The 13,931-nt window shown below is 38.0% G+C and overlaps 1 protein-coding gene and 1 pseudogene across 2 annotated transcripts; both read left to right on the top strand.

Moving 5' to 3' along the window:
• The first annotated feature begins 2,841 nt into the window (after positions 1-2,841).
• Positions 2,842-5,570, top strand: LOC308676385 (olfactory receptor 2D2-like; annotated as a pseudogene). The gene is made up of 2 exons: positions 2,842-2,849; positions 4,619-5,570. The product of its transcript is annotated as an olfactory receptor 2D2-like (transcript).
• A 5,598-nt stretch (positions 5,571-11,168) lies between these two features.
• LOC308676384 (olfactory receptor 5P56-like) lies at positions 11,169-12,107 on the top strand (the record flags this gene model as incomplete). Its single annotated transcript, XM_081342197.1, has 1 exon — positions 11,169-12,107. The coding sequence occupies one exon, from the start codon at positions 11,169-11,171 to the stop codon at positions 12,105-12,107; it is 939 nt and encodes a 312-aa protein (XP_081198323.1).
• Between the last annotated feature and the right edge of the window lie 1,824 nt (positions 12,108-13,931).

Here is a 13,931-nt window from a genome sequence, read left to right as displayed (position 1 = left end):
GTAGTAAAAATAATAAATTAAAATACTGTAACTATATGTTCACCTATCTCTCTTGAAAACTACATATTGAATGTATTATAATATGATGTGGGCATACACTTGAAATCAATGGTTATACGTACAGTATCTCATGCTCCAAACTGAGAGTGAGCTCCTTGGATAAGTTATTACTTAGTAGGCTTTGAAATTATTTCACTGAGACTTTAGAGATATATTATAGTATTTGAATTAATTTACAAATTTGTAGTTGCAGTTGTTCACCACTGAATACCTTCCTATAAAAATGTTCCAGAATGTTATGATCCTTATTCTCTGTCAATCTTTCATATATTGCAAAAGTCAACTCCTCTTCAACTTGACAACTTTATTTTCAGGGAAGGAAGGCAGGACGGGAATGTGGAGAAATGAATATAAGTTTATTCAAGAATAGCTGTCTGCACTTTGATAACCTCCATAGATTTTAGAGGGGGAAATAATGAACTTCTAACAAGCTTTCCACTATCATAGCTGGTGAATACGCAAAATAACACAAACGGAGAAAACTACATTGGTCAGTCCTATTGAAGGTGTTGCTGGCTCTCACTTTAACGTTTTGAAGAAGTAACAATAAAAAATATCTTGGACCAATAATCAGATTGGCCTCTTGGCTCAAACTGGCTTCATATTTATATTTAGGACCATATTTATTTTTACAGTTCACAATTCTGAGTGGGAAATTCTGGAAGGACAATTCTTCTCTCCTTCCAGAGATTGTTCAATGTTATTCCAGTAACAATATGGCATGGAGAAGGAAACCGCACCAATCCATACTGAAGAGGATCTGTTTTAACTTTAACTCTCTGTTTAATTGGGATGCATCAGTTAAATATTGAAAGCAAAGATTCATATACTTGTGCTAGACACAAATATGTACTGTATCTTTGGGTTATTTTCTGCAAAGAATAAAATGAACAAGTATAATGTTTTTGTCTCTTTTGTCGAATTGGGTTCTCTTGATCCAGTTTTAGGATTTGTGTGGTGAAAATATCACATTTTAGATCATGTTTAGGCAAAAGTGTTGAAAATTCAAAAGAATTCAGAAACTGTTAGCACCATTGTGCCTAATTCCTGGTGTGCAGTAACATTGTAGTTATTTGGACTTGCAAAAAAAATATATATCAGCATTTGGACCTATTTTAGCATTAGCTTGAAATAGCACCTCAAGATATTTAAACATTTTATCTAATTCTATGTTATGGCCATTAATAGTCCAATTAAAGTTTTTAGGTTTCCTTGTAAAAAAAAATAACACTGAAATATTTAACAGCCCTAACATCCCGGTTTAGTATCAGTCGCATTTTATATACATTTAGATTATGGTTAATGGCAAAAATAGTTCAAAATTAGAAAAGCACGTGGATACCTAGTCTTTTGCCCAGCAGTGGCTCATCCTATAAGAACGATACTTTAAATGTCTATGGCAGGGGTGTCAAACTCAATTTCATTGAGGGCCGCATCAGCATTGCGGTTGCCCTCAGGGGGCCGGGTGGGTATGGCCAGGGTGGGCGTGGCCTACTGGGTGGGCGTGGCTAGAGTGTATATGGCCTACTGGGTGAGCATGGCCAGCTCTACATCATTCGCATCAAGGGTGCCTATGGGAGGCTGGGCAGGAGTGGGACAGATCTGAGGTTCTCTGGCAGAAGGAGGGTCTCTGGGCCAAGGCCAAGGCAGTGGGGGCCGTTCCCTCACTGTTTCCAGGATGGCTTTGGGGGCCACATTAAACCACTTCGCGGGCTGGATCCGGCCCCCGGGCCTTGTGTTTGACATTTCTGGTCTATGGAGATTCTCAGTCATCCAGGTCATAGTTATCCCAAAGATGTTTTTTCATGAGGCAACTGGACTTTCTTGTTTTTCTTTGAAGACATTTTGTTTCTTATCCAAGAAGCTTCTTCAGTTCTTGGATGAGAAGCAAAATGTCTTCAAAGAAGAACAAGAAAGTCCAGTCGCCTCATGAAAAAGCATCTTTGAGATGATACCTTACAATAAACAGGAGAGTTGGGATGAAAGGTTACATCTGTCTTTAGTTGAAAGTCCATTCCATAATAAATTGTTTGCGAAAGCTTACAGCTCTCTCTCTCCCTCTCTCCCTCTCTCCCATTCCCTCTTTCCCTCTCACCCACATAGATATTCATATGTTGAATTCATTTCCTGGGGATACTTCATTTCATTTTCAGCTTCAATTCAGAAATGATTTGCCAGCGCCGTCTTCTTGGATTTTGTCCTCTTTGTTCAATGTTCAAATATTGGTGTGCCTTTCAATTAATGTTTCATATACATTTGAAAAAAGAAATAATAAACACAAAAGATTGCCTCTTCTTTCTTTTAACCTTTGTGAGTACATTGACATAGAGTTATTTTTTTAGTGAATATGTAAAAGTACCCATGAGATTAAAAACAGAGAGCCTGATATCTTTATCAATTTATTAGAAATAACCACAAGGGACTGGGGTAATCTCATTGGAAATAATATCATGAAATCTTGATATCTCACATAGACAATGAGAAGAGAGGCCAGAGTGATACAGTATTTTAAGTCCTGGAACATTTTCAAAGATGAATTGACCTTTGGAAGCTGGAAAACATAGTTGGTTGAGCAGGGTCAGGGTGATGGAAAAGATGAAACTTAGTATTGGTAGAAAAGCATTTTAAAGAATCCCTTTAAAAGATTACAAACAAAAGCCATCACATCCAGTGGAATCAACACCAAGAAGAATTTAATCTGAAATCTCTTCGAATTTCATCACATCCATCAATCCTAAAAGCTTCTGCCACAAACATCTTCCTGCAAATTATTACAAGGACATGGCATGGTAGGTTCCTGGTCTTTTTATCTAGATTCTTCAAGTATATTTCACTATTATAGTTCTTTGAAAACATTCCACTAAGATTTCAAATTGGTTCTCAACATTATGTACTAAGTTGATGGTTGTTATAACTGGAATCACGAAGAGATCCTGCTTGTTAAGTGTGAAAGATCTTAGCCATTCTAAAAGCTAAGCTTCCAATGGCCCATTTGGAATTTATTTATGGGGAGAAGAATTTTGAAAGGATGAAATATTTTGACTTGATAGAGTTGCCTTAGAATAGAACTTTAATACTGGCATACTCTGTCTTAAGCATTTCTTGGTGGAGATAAACGCAACCAGAGATATATCCTAAGGCAAAGCATGAAAATTGCTTTTCCCTTTTTTTAAATTTCAGGATGTGTCTAAAATGATTGCTATTTTCTTAGCTTCTCTTGGCCTTGATAATATCTCTGGAATTCATATTCAAGCAATCTTTAGGTTATATTTGAGTATAATCTTTGGGTAGTTTTACCTTCTTGTTTCTTTCATTTGGGGGTCCAACCTAAGATAGTTAACCTACCTATGGAATTATTCTAAGCTTATTGTTAAGGTTGTTATAAATCATGAAATACTGAATCAGTGCTAATTCTTCTCCAATCAACAGCTATTAATTCTTCGGCACCTTCAGCTCCTGCACAAAAATGGCAGGATAGGTAATTAAAGATATCAAATTTTATGGATTTTTCAGGCACTGAGTTCATACAATCCTGGAAATAAAATCTAAATCCAATTTGCAGCTATGGGTTTTTAACAAGCATTAATTCTCAGAGTTCAAATTTGTTGTTTCTGTTGTTTGTTTGTTTTTTTACAGAGGGTCAGGGAAGATTTCAAGCACTCTGGTCAATATTTTTTGAAATTCTTTTATTTTCAGAATAATTTTCCAGGCTCCCCTTTCTCCCTTCCTTTTCCCTTTTTTATAAATTGATTTATTGTGCTGATTAATTTTTAACTCCCATCATATCATCAAAATGGTTGTGCTGCATTTATAATTCCATGTCATTAATTAGTTAAGCAGAATAAAGATAAATAAATAAAAAAATCTCCCAATGAGGCTGTGCCAATCATCTAATGATTGCTCTAAGAAGATTGGATAAAAGCAACATCCAGAAGCTAATCTACAAAAATCATGGCACTTTGGAGAGTGAGGCAAAGCAACCATGTTTTTTTTTTCTTTTGCCTTTGCTTTACTGCCCTTCTAATGATGAATATTACCATTTGTTCCAATCATTGGAACAATCCCTCAATAAAAAAAAATGCAACACTTTTCCAGAAAGCTATAAATGTGTAAAAATTGTAGTTCAAAATCCTTGAATCTTATGCCTAGTGGTGTCCATGGTCTTCTAACTAATTTTAAAAACTAAAAAATAGAAAATATTCAATATGCTGTTTTTAATATTTGCAAGCAACAACATATTAAAAAAAAATCAAAAGAGAGAGTCTCAGATGACATCTGAGATATTGCGGCTTGTAGTGATTAGTTTGTAATGATTATGACTTTCTTGAGGATATACTCTGAAACTTTTTCTTCTTTCTCTTTCTTTCTTTCTTTCTTTCTTTCTTTCTTTCTTTCTTTCTTTCTTTCTTTCTTTCTCTCTCTCTCTCTCTCCCTCTCTCCCTCCCTCCCTCATTCTTCTGTCGTTTCTCCCTCCCTCCCTCCCTCTCTTTCCCTCTCTCTCTTTCTGTCTTGTTTCCAGGAAATTTCAATATCTGTCACTAATTTCCTTTCATTTCAGGCAAGATGCCAAGGCGGTGAGTGAGAACTTCACCTCCATCAAGGAGTTCATCTTATTGGGACTCACCAGCCACCGAAAAACACAGCTTTTTCTCTTTGGGGTCATCCTCATCATCTACTTCCTTACAATTTTGGGGAACCTGCTGATCATCATCCTGGTGCAGGTTGATTTCCGACTCCACACTCCCATGTACTTTTTTCTCAGCAACCTCGCAGGCATGGAAATTGGCTATGTTACTAGCACTTTGCCCCAAATGTTAGGTTAACTTTTGACTGGAAATGGAGTCATTTCCTTAGCACAATGTGTGATGCAGAGTTATATTGCTCTAACCATGGGTAGTACAGAATGTTTGTTGCTGGGAGTTATGGCTTATGACCGCTACATTGCCATCTGCCATCCACTCGTATATGCCTCTTCCATGGACAGGATGCACCAGCGACTGCTTGCCACATCCTGTTGGACCATAGGCTGTCTCTTCTCAGTTGTATATGTTGCTTTCATCTTTCATCATCCATTCTGTGGCCCCAATCACATTAACCATTTCATTTGCGAACTGCCTGTTGTGTTAAAACTTGCATGTGATGACACCACTATAACTAAAGCTGTTGTTTTTGGTTTATCAGCATTCATTGTTCTGGTTCCTCTTTTAGTCATCCTGTCTTCCTATGGTTTAATCCTATATTCTGTGTTGGACATGAGGTCAACTACTGGGTGGCGTAAAGCTTTCTTCACATGTGGCACCCACCTTATGGTGGTTACCTTGTTCTACGGTACCATTATCTCTGTGTACATCATCCCCCATTCAGACACAGGTCAAGATTGTGATAAGCAAATTGCAGTCTTTTATGTTGTGGTGACACCACTTCTGAACCCCATTATTTATACTCTGAGAAACAAGGAAGTCCATAAAGCAGCAGTCAAAATCCTGAAGGACTTTGGCTTTATAGCATGAACATTCTCACATTGCTAAATATATATTTTAGGTTGGGTTGGGTTTGTTCATTGAACTCTAAGGTGTGTGTGTGTGTATGTATGTGTGTGTGTGTATATATGTGTGTGTGTGTGTGTGTAAATTTTTTGGTTTGTTAACAAAGAATTAAAGGGAGACTGATATGCATTTCAAACTTATTTGTTTTCATCAGTCAGCCATACCCTTCTGAGATTCGAACCTAGGCTGATTGCACATTAGGCAGTTGTTTTCACCTCTAGGCCACAAGCTCTCTCTCGCTTTGTCAACTGAGAAGCAAGGGGATATGTGTCAAATGCTTGTTAACTATTTTAAATTACCTTGCTAGGCCCCAAACATGGGACAAATCTTTATCTCCTGTTTCAGCCTAACCGAAGGCCATCGACAGGCAGTAGTCACACCGGTGACAGCTCATATTTTGTGTAAATTTTTTTGTTTGTTAACAAAGAATTAAAGGGAGACTGATATCCATTTCAAACTTATTTGTTTTCGTCAGTCAGCCATACCCTTCTGAGATTCGAACCTGGGCTGATTGCACATTAGGCAGTTGTTTTCACCTCTATATATATGTTTGTTAAGCATTCAGAATACACTTGCTTGGTCCTAGACACGGGACAAATCTTATTTCCTGTTTTAGCCCAAGGCCATCTACAGGCAGTAGCCACAGCAGTGGCAGCTCATATTTGTGTAAAATCTTTTTGGCTTGCTAACAAAGAATAAAGGGAGACTATATATATATATATATAAGGGACGCGGTGGCTCAGTGGGTTAGGACGCTGAGCTATATTCTATTAATCTCACTTCTAAGAAAAATCCCTTTTTTCCTTTTTCTTTTTTGACATCCAGATTAAAATAAGGAGCTTCAAACATTTCTACAAAAAAATTGGCCTATAACTGGGCTGGACTTTTTTGTAGATTAGGCAGATCTTCCTGCAGTTTTCCCTATTCATCAGATACATACAGTGAAGAAAACACAAAGCCAAAATTATTCAATACATTTAGTTTTGAAAAAGAAAATTCCAGAAAATTTCTCCTATGATCCCACTTGATACATAATGCACTATCATCACAGAAAGAGCTAGATTTTTTTAAAAAAAATCCTAACTGGCTCAAGGTTGAGCTTTTCATCCTTCTCCAGATTGTTGGGGGCAATATGCTGACTCTGTAAACCAGTTAGAGAGGGCTGTAAAGCACAATGAAGCAGTATATAAGTCTAAATGCTATTGCTATTGCCATTTGTACTAGAATATATTCAGCGCAATTTATTAATCGGGCTCAAAATTCACCATGGGATAGTCTTTACAGGTAACCTTCAAAATTACAGCCATGCTGGTCATTAAGTGGGTATCCATGTGACCACATGACCATTTTTGTGGCAGTTGTTAAGTGAATGCCACAGTCATTAAATAATAACTGCACTTATTAAATGAACCAGTGGTTCACTATTAGCCATTTGCCATTGTCATGAAGTCAACACTGAGGTTCTTCGGCAAATTCATCATCCTCAATGGGTGCTTTTTGCTAAAAACTGGAAGTAAACACCAGCAAAAAAACCCATAAATTGTAGTCATGTGACTGTGGGATGCTGCAAATAATTGTAAATGTGGGCTGGTTGCTCAGTGTCCAAAATGTGATCACATGACTTTGGTGGGGGGCAACTGTCAGAACTTTGAATCCAGGTAATAAGTAGCTATGGGGAGGTCTGTCAGAAATTTCAAAGGTTGCTCAGCAACTGTCAAAAGTGAAGGACTTCCTGTATTATTCAGAGAACCCATCTTATTTGACTTTGTTAATTAAGTACTTCAGTTCTCAAGAGATTGAGATAACAAATGAATTATAATGAAATACAGTAAAGTTCCAGTGGAACTGGAATAATCTCCATGGAGTAGATTCATGTTATTTTTATTATCTTTTGCAATCTTTAGTACTTCTGCACACAGCAAAGCAGCAACTGCCAATATTTGAGAGAAGGAAAAAGCAAGGATAAGTGGCTTTGGATCTAACCACAGTTAGCTGCTAAGACGATCAAGAGAGTATTACTTAGATTTGCTGCAACTATACTTTGCAACAAAAAGAACAGTTGGTATTATCAACTAAAAGGCCTTCAGTAAATTCCATGGAACAAACAATGTCTTCCTGAGGTCTTGTTGAGATCATTAAGATGCACCATATGTAAGGCAATTCCTCTTCCAATTTCAAAAACTTACTCACAAAATCATGCCTTCTCAGCCAACCACCTTTGAATGATGACACTCAAATTAGGGAGTCCAAAGTAATTTGCACAGGAAAGTCAAGAATAGGATAACTTTAATACATACACCCTGGACGGTATCTCTTTACTCTACTACCATCCGGTAGGAGATATAGGAATATAGCCAGCCATACCAACAGGCTGAAAAATAGCTTTTATCCGTGGGCTGTTAGGCTTTTAAATGGGACATAATCTTATGCAGAATTGACTTGGGAGGCTGGTGTGTGGTGTAGTTGGTTAATATAGTGTGGTGGGATGGAGGGTTTGTTGTCACTGTGTGTTGGGGGGAGAGAGCACGGGGGGAGGCTCAGCTAATCTCAATGTACACATGTTGTACTTTGACAATAAAGGTTTATTATTTATTATTCTCAAATTCTTTAAGTATATATGCATCTCTATGGTTTGTAATATGTTAAGCAGGATTTTCCTACAACTATGCTTTATTTAGCTAAGTCCCTGTTTCCATAAATTGATAGTCATTAGATTGATGGGCACAGGGAATCCTTTTCAAATATATTATAGAACAACTTAGAATCTTCCTCTGACAACCCATTGAATTTCCGGTTCTTTCTCACTGATTTGCCTCAACACAAGCAGGTAGTGTGATGTGATCCTACTTGATGGCTGAGGGACCTTCAAAGATACAGAAAGGTAAGACATTTTGCCATTTGGAAGTCAGTTGACAGAGAATAGAATCTGATTTTGTTAGAAAGGCTTACATGGGGGAAGATATTGTTTTTAATTAGGGGGAAATTCATCGGTATCTCTGAAAGAACTAAGCATTGTGGTCAAAAGCCTGAATGACTGCTGCTACAGCTGACTACAGCTGACTGATGCTGTAGCCAACTATATGCTTACCTGTTCACAAGGGTGGTTAATGCATGCAATCTTGGCATGGTATGGCAAACTTGGTAAGAAGGTGCCATTCCACCAAGCTAAGTGGGATAAGATTTGTGGTCTACCAAATTTGTGGTCTTGTGCTTTGAGGGAAGACTCCTACAGGGGCTTGTCCTAGCAAGATTGTTCAGGTTTTATTTATTTATTTTTTTTATTGAAAAGTTTTACAATACATTTTATCTTTAACAATCCCCCCCTCCCTCCACCCACCCCTACCTAACCCTCCCTATCCCTCCCCCCCATTCCCCCCTCCCCCCCCACTTCCCAGAGCTAAGTACAAGCTATAAAAACAAAGAACAATCATAAACATCCATATGCTAACAACAATAAACTATTAAGTCTATCACACTCTAGCTCATATGAAATGACTACAAGCAATACTAATATTGCACATAAAAGGAAAGAAGAAAAAGAGAGAAAAACTTATTCAAATGCTAAATGAAACTTTTTAGTCCCATATTTGTTCTGGATATAATCAATCCACTTTTTCCACTCCATAATATAACGTTCTTGCGAATGATCTTTCAAGTAAGCCGAAATCTTTGCCATTTCCGCCAGGTCAGAAACTTTTAGAGTCCATTCTTCTATAGTCGGCAGTTCCTCCTTTTTCCAATATTGACCTATTAAAAGTCTTGCTGCTGTGATTAAATTCAACATCAGCTTAATGTCCACAACAGTAGCATCTGTAATTATGCCCAGCAAAAACAATTGCAGACAAAACTTTATCCTTTGCTTGAAGATCTTCTGCATATTCCACCAAATTTTTATCCAAAAAGCCTTAACCTTTTTGCAGATAGTTGAGGTTTTATTGTGTTTGAATCTCCAGCAAAGTACAAGATGCCCATTGTATAATCCAGTCATAATGTTTCAATTTTTGCATGATTACTGATATCTCTGTGGTGGATGCCCAGAAATTCAAGCTTCTGGCTTTTACAGTTGCAGAACAAGAAGCCCAGGATTTCTTCTCCTCCTGCAGCATTTGAAGTGATCTGTAAGGGTTAAGCAGTTTTAAATTTGCCCATGTAACCGGATGGGTTGAGTGAAGATGATGCTTTTATGGAATACAGAATAACAGAGTTGGAAGGGGCCTTGGAGGTCTTCTGGTCCAACCCCCTGCTCAAGCAGGAGACCCTAAACCATTCCAGTCAAATGGCTGTCCAGTCTCTTCTTAAAAACCTCCAGTGATGGAGGACCCACAATTTCTCAAGCTAGGCAGTTGCACTGATTGGTTGTTCTCACTGAACAAATCAAATAACACAATTTTTACAGGTCTTTAAGTAAACTATGGTGCTGGAGAAGACTCCTGCGAGTTCCTTGGACTGCAAGGCGATCAAACCGGTCAGTCCTAGAGGAGATCAACCCTGACTGCTCTTTAGAAGGCCAGATCCTGAAGCTGAAACTCAAATACTTTGGCCACCTAATGAGAAGGAAGGACTCAGTGGAGAAGAGCCTCATGCTGGGAAAGGTGGAGGGAAAGAGAAGAAGGGGACAACAGAGAACGAGGTGGCTGGATGGAGTCACTGAAGCAGTAGGCGTGAGCCTAAATGGACTCCAGAAGATGGTAGAGGACAGGAAGGCCTGGAGGAACGTTGTCCATAGGGTTGCGATGGGTCTCACACGACTTTGCAACTAACAACAACAACAAGTAAAGGGCACCCACACAGACAACAGGCATGTGTGTAGGATGCAAGAAAAGCTACATGTAGTAAGAAATAGTATGAAATATTTCTCAATTCTCAGCCACCTAGGTTTAATCACCTCTCTTGAATTTTCCTTGCCATTTCTAGTTTCTGCAAATTTTAGTCCCACTTTAGGCATAAAAGACAGCTGTGTGACTTTGGACCAGTCATTTTCTCTCAGCCCATCTTACCTCACAGGGTTGGTGTTGTGGGGGAAATAGAAGGAAGGAGTATTAGATATGTTTGTTGGCTTGAGTTATTTGTAAAAAATAAAAATAAAATAAAGGCAGGATATAAATGCATAAATATACTGCTCAAAAAAATAAAGGGAACACTTAAACAACACAGTGTACTGTATTTAATAGTAGGATGTCTTATCTTGTGTTCCCTTTATTTTTTTGAGCAGTATACATAATCTCATGAAAAATGCTTTAGAAATTCCTTTGGCATAGTGATTTTACATGAAGCAAACCTATCATTTGTCTAGTTTTTGTATTAAATCTCATCTAGTAGCTAATATATTGTTTCCAAATGTTCTCTACATACAATTTTCTTCAAAGAACTTGTTCCCCTGAAAGATTCCTGATTAAAGGAACCCCTAAATTTCTGCAACAAATTGTCATGACTATTTAAGCCTTGGTTACTGCCCGCAATAGTCTTCTAGGGGTATCCTTTTTTAAAAAAAAGCATTGTCTCAATTCAAAAGAATCTCACTACCTTTCAACAACTTCTTTAATCCCATAGGTAATAAGCCAGATGGAAGCTGAGAACTTCACCTCTGTTAAAGAATTCGTGTTGGTGGGACTCACACGTCATCGAGGGACACAGCTTCTGCTTTTTGGGGTGCTCCTTGTCATCTACTTGCTTATCCTTTTGGGCAACCTGCTGATCATCACATTAGTGTGGGCTGATTCCCAGCTGCATACTCCCATGTACTATTTTCTCAGCAATCTTGCTGCAATGGAAATTGGGTTGGTCACCAGCACACTACCTCCCATGTTGGCTCATCTGGTCACTGGGAATGGCGTTCTCTCCTTAACGCGCTGCATGCTGCAAGGTTATATTGCATTGAACATAGGCAGTGCGGAAAGTTTGCTATTAGGTGTCATGGCCTATGACCGTTACTTGGCCATCTGCTCTCCCTTGTTATATGCTACAGCCATGAGCAAGTTCCACCAGGTCTTGCTTGTCAGCACATGTTGGATAATTGGCTTTGCATTTTCCTTGATTTATGTTGTTAGTACTTTTCGCCAATCCTTCTGTGGTTCTAATCTCATTAATCACTTCATGTGTGAGCTGCCTATTGTGCTGAAACTTGCATGTGGTGACATAAAAATGACTAAAGTCATTGTTTCTGGTCTATCGGCATTCATGGTCTTCATTCCCCTTTCAATCATCTTGTCTTCCTATGGATTCATTCTGCATTCTATATTACACATGAGGTCAACGGCAGGAAGGAGTAAGGCCTTCTCCACTTGTGGGTCCCACCTCACTGTAGTCACCTTGTTCTATGGCACAGTTATTTCTATGTACATTATCCCCCACCCAGACTCAGGTCCTTCTCACAATAAGGAAATGACTGTCTGTTACCTAGTAGTTACTCCCTTGCTTAACCCTGTCATTTATACCTTGCGGAACAAGGAGATTCATTCAGCAGTGATCAAGATGGCGAGAAGATGGGGCTTTGAACAATGAACATGACCACTGACATCTTGCTGGATTAGTATTTTGTGATGTTTTCTTTAAGCAGAGGGAGGCTGACTATAAAAACAATACCGCCCTATTTAAACATTCCTGATCTTTTCTTAGAGATGATAAGGTGAAAAAGCAGGCGGGACTGTAGAAATTACCTTGAAGAAAATATGTGGCATTTATCAGTAAAACATGAACAGATCCCAGGAACATGTGAGGAAATGAACTCAAGATTGGTCCATAGTGATACTTTTCTGTGTAAGAGAAAGAAAAGAGAAATGCTGTCATGTTTTCAAGGTATAAGCACCCTGTATCAATAAAGTAGAATTCTAATATTTCTTGTAAACTCCTTTCCTTCACTTGGTCTACTGACAAAGGGATGTGACAAGATTATTTTTGTGCTTTTGAGTAAGTCTTGATTCCTGGTGACTACACGAACAGGTCCATGCAGTTTTCTAGCAATATTTTTCATCAGTGATTGTCATTGCCTTTTTGTTAGGACTGAGAGAGAGAGTAACTGCTCCAAATTATCCAGCTGGCTTCATGATGAAGGCTGAACTAGAACTTACAGTCTCCCAGTTTCTAGCCTGATGCTTTAACCAATACAATTAACTGGTTCTTGGTGAAGTGACAAATTTCTCCATTAGTACAATTCAAATAAAGAGTCAGTAGGACACTTCATCATAAGGAAGACAGGGAGAGAACTAACAAAAGGAGGCTAACAGATTTGAGCTCCATGAATCTGTTGTTGTTAGTTGCGAAGTCGTGTCCAACCCATCACGACCCCATGGACAATGTTCCTCCAGGCCTTCCTGTCCTCTACCATCTTCTGGAGTCCATTTAAGTCCATGAATCTGGATAACCACAAAAAAATGGTTATACTATAAGTATGGTAAGAATTTCTGAATCTTTTGGCTATCATCAAGCGGTCACTAGATTTTTGCAAGTTAAAAAAAGAACTTGATATTTGTAGAAAGTAGAAAAAGAAAAGGAAATAAAACACATTAAACCGAATGAAAAGAGAGAAACGTGATCCTTGTTAAAATAAACATGACATTTTGTGAAGTATCGATAAATAGAACCAGTTAATATTTGACACCAATTGTGTTTTTTTATTGAAAAGTTTTACAATACATTTTTTAAATAGAAAAAACTCCCTCCCCCCCTCCCCTCCCCAATCCTCCCCTCCCCTCCCCCTCCCCCTCCCCGACTTCCCAGAGCTGAATACAGGGTATAAACTCACAAACGTAAGCTAAAATATGCTAACAACAAAGATAAAACATTAAATTCTATCACACTTTAACTCTCCATAGTCATAACTATATTACTAACAAATAACAAATAACTAATAATATGTCATATAAAACCACTACTTATTCAAATGCTAAATGAAACTTTTTAGTCCCATATTTATTCTGAATATATTCAATCCATCTTCTCCATTCCACAATATATCTCTGTTGCGATTGTTCTTTCAAATATGCTGAAATCTTTGCCATTTCCGCCAAATTAGAAAGTTTCAAAGTCCACTCTTCTATAGTCAGCAGTTCCTTCTTCTTCCAATATTGCACTACTAAAAGTCTTGCTGCCGTAATTAAATTCAACATCAATTTAGTATCTATAACAGTAAAGTCTGTAATAATACCCAACAAAAACAACTGCGGAGAAAACCTTATTTTTTTTCTTAAATATCTTTTGCATATTCCACCAGATTTTAATCCAAAAAGCTTTGACTTTTTTACAAGTCCACCATATGTGAAAATACGTTGCATCCTCACAACCACACCTCCAACATTTGGGCTGGCAGTTCGGATACATACTTGCTAG

The sequence above is a fragment of the Vipera berus genome, assembly GCF_964194415.1.
Source record: "Vipera berus genome assembly, chromosome: W".
Lineage (NCBI taxonomy): Eukaryota > Metazoa > Chordata > Lepidosauria > Squamata > Viperidae > Vipera > Vipera berus.
Note: the sequence above shows the minus strand (reverse complement) of the source record. Positions and strands in the feature narration are given on the sequence as shown.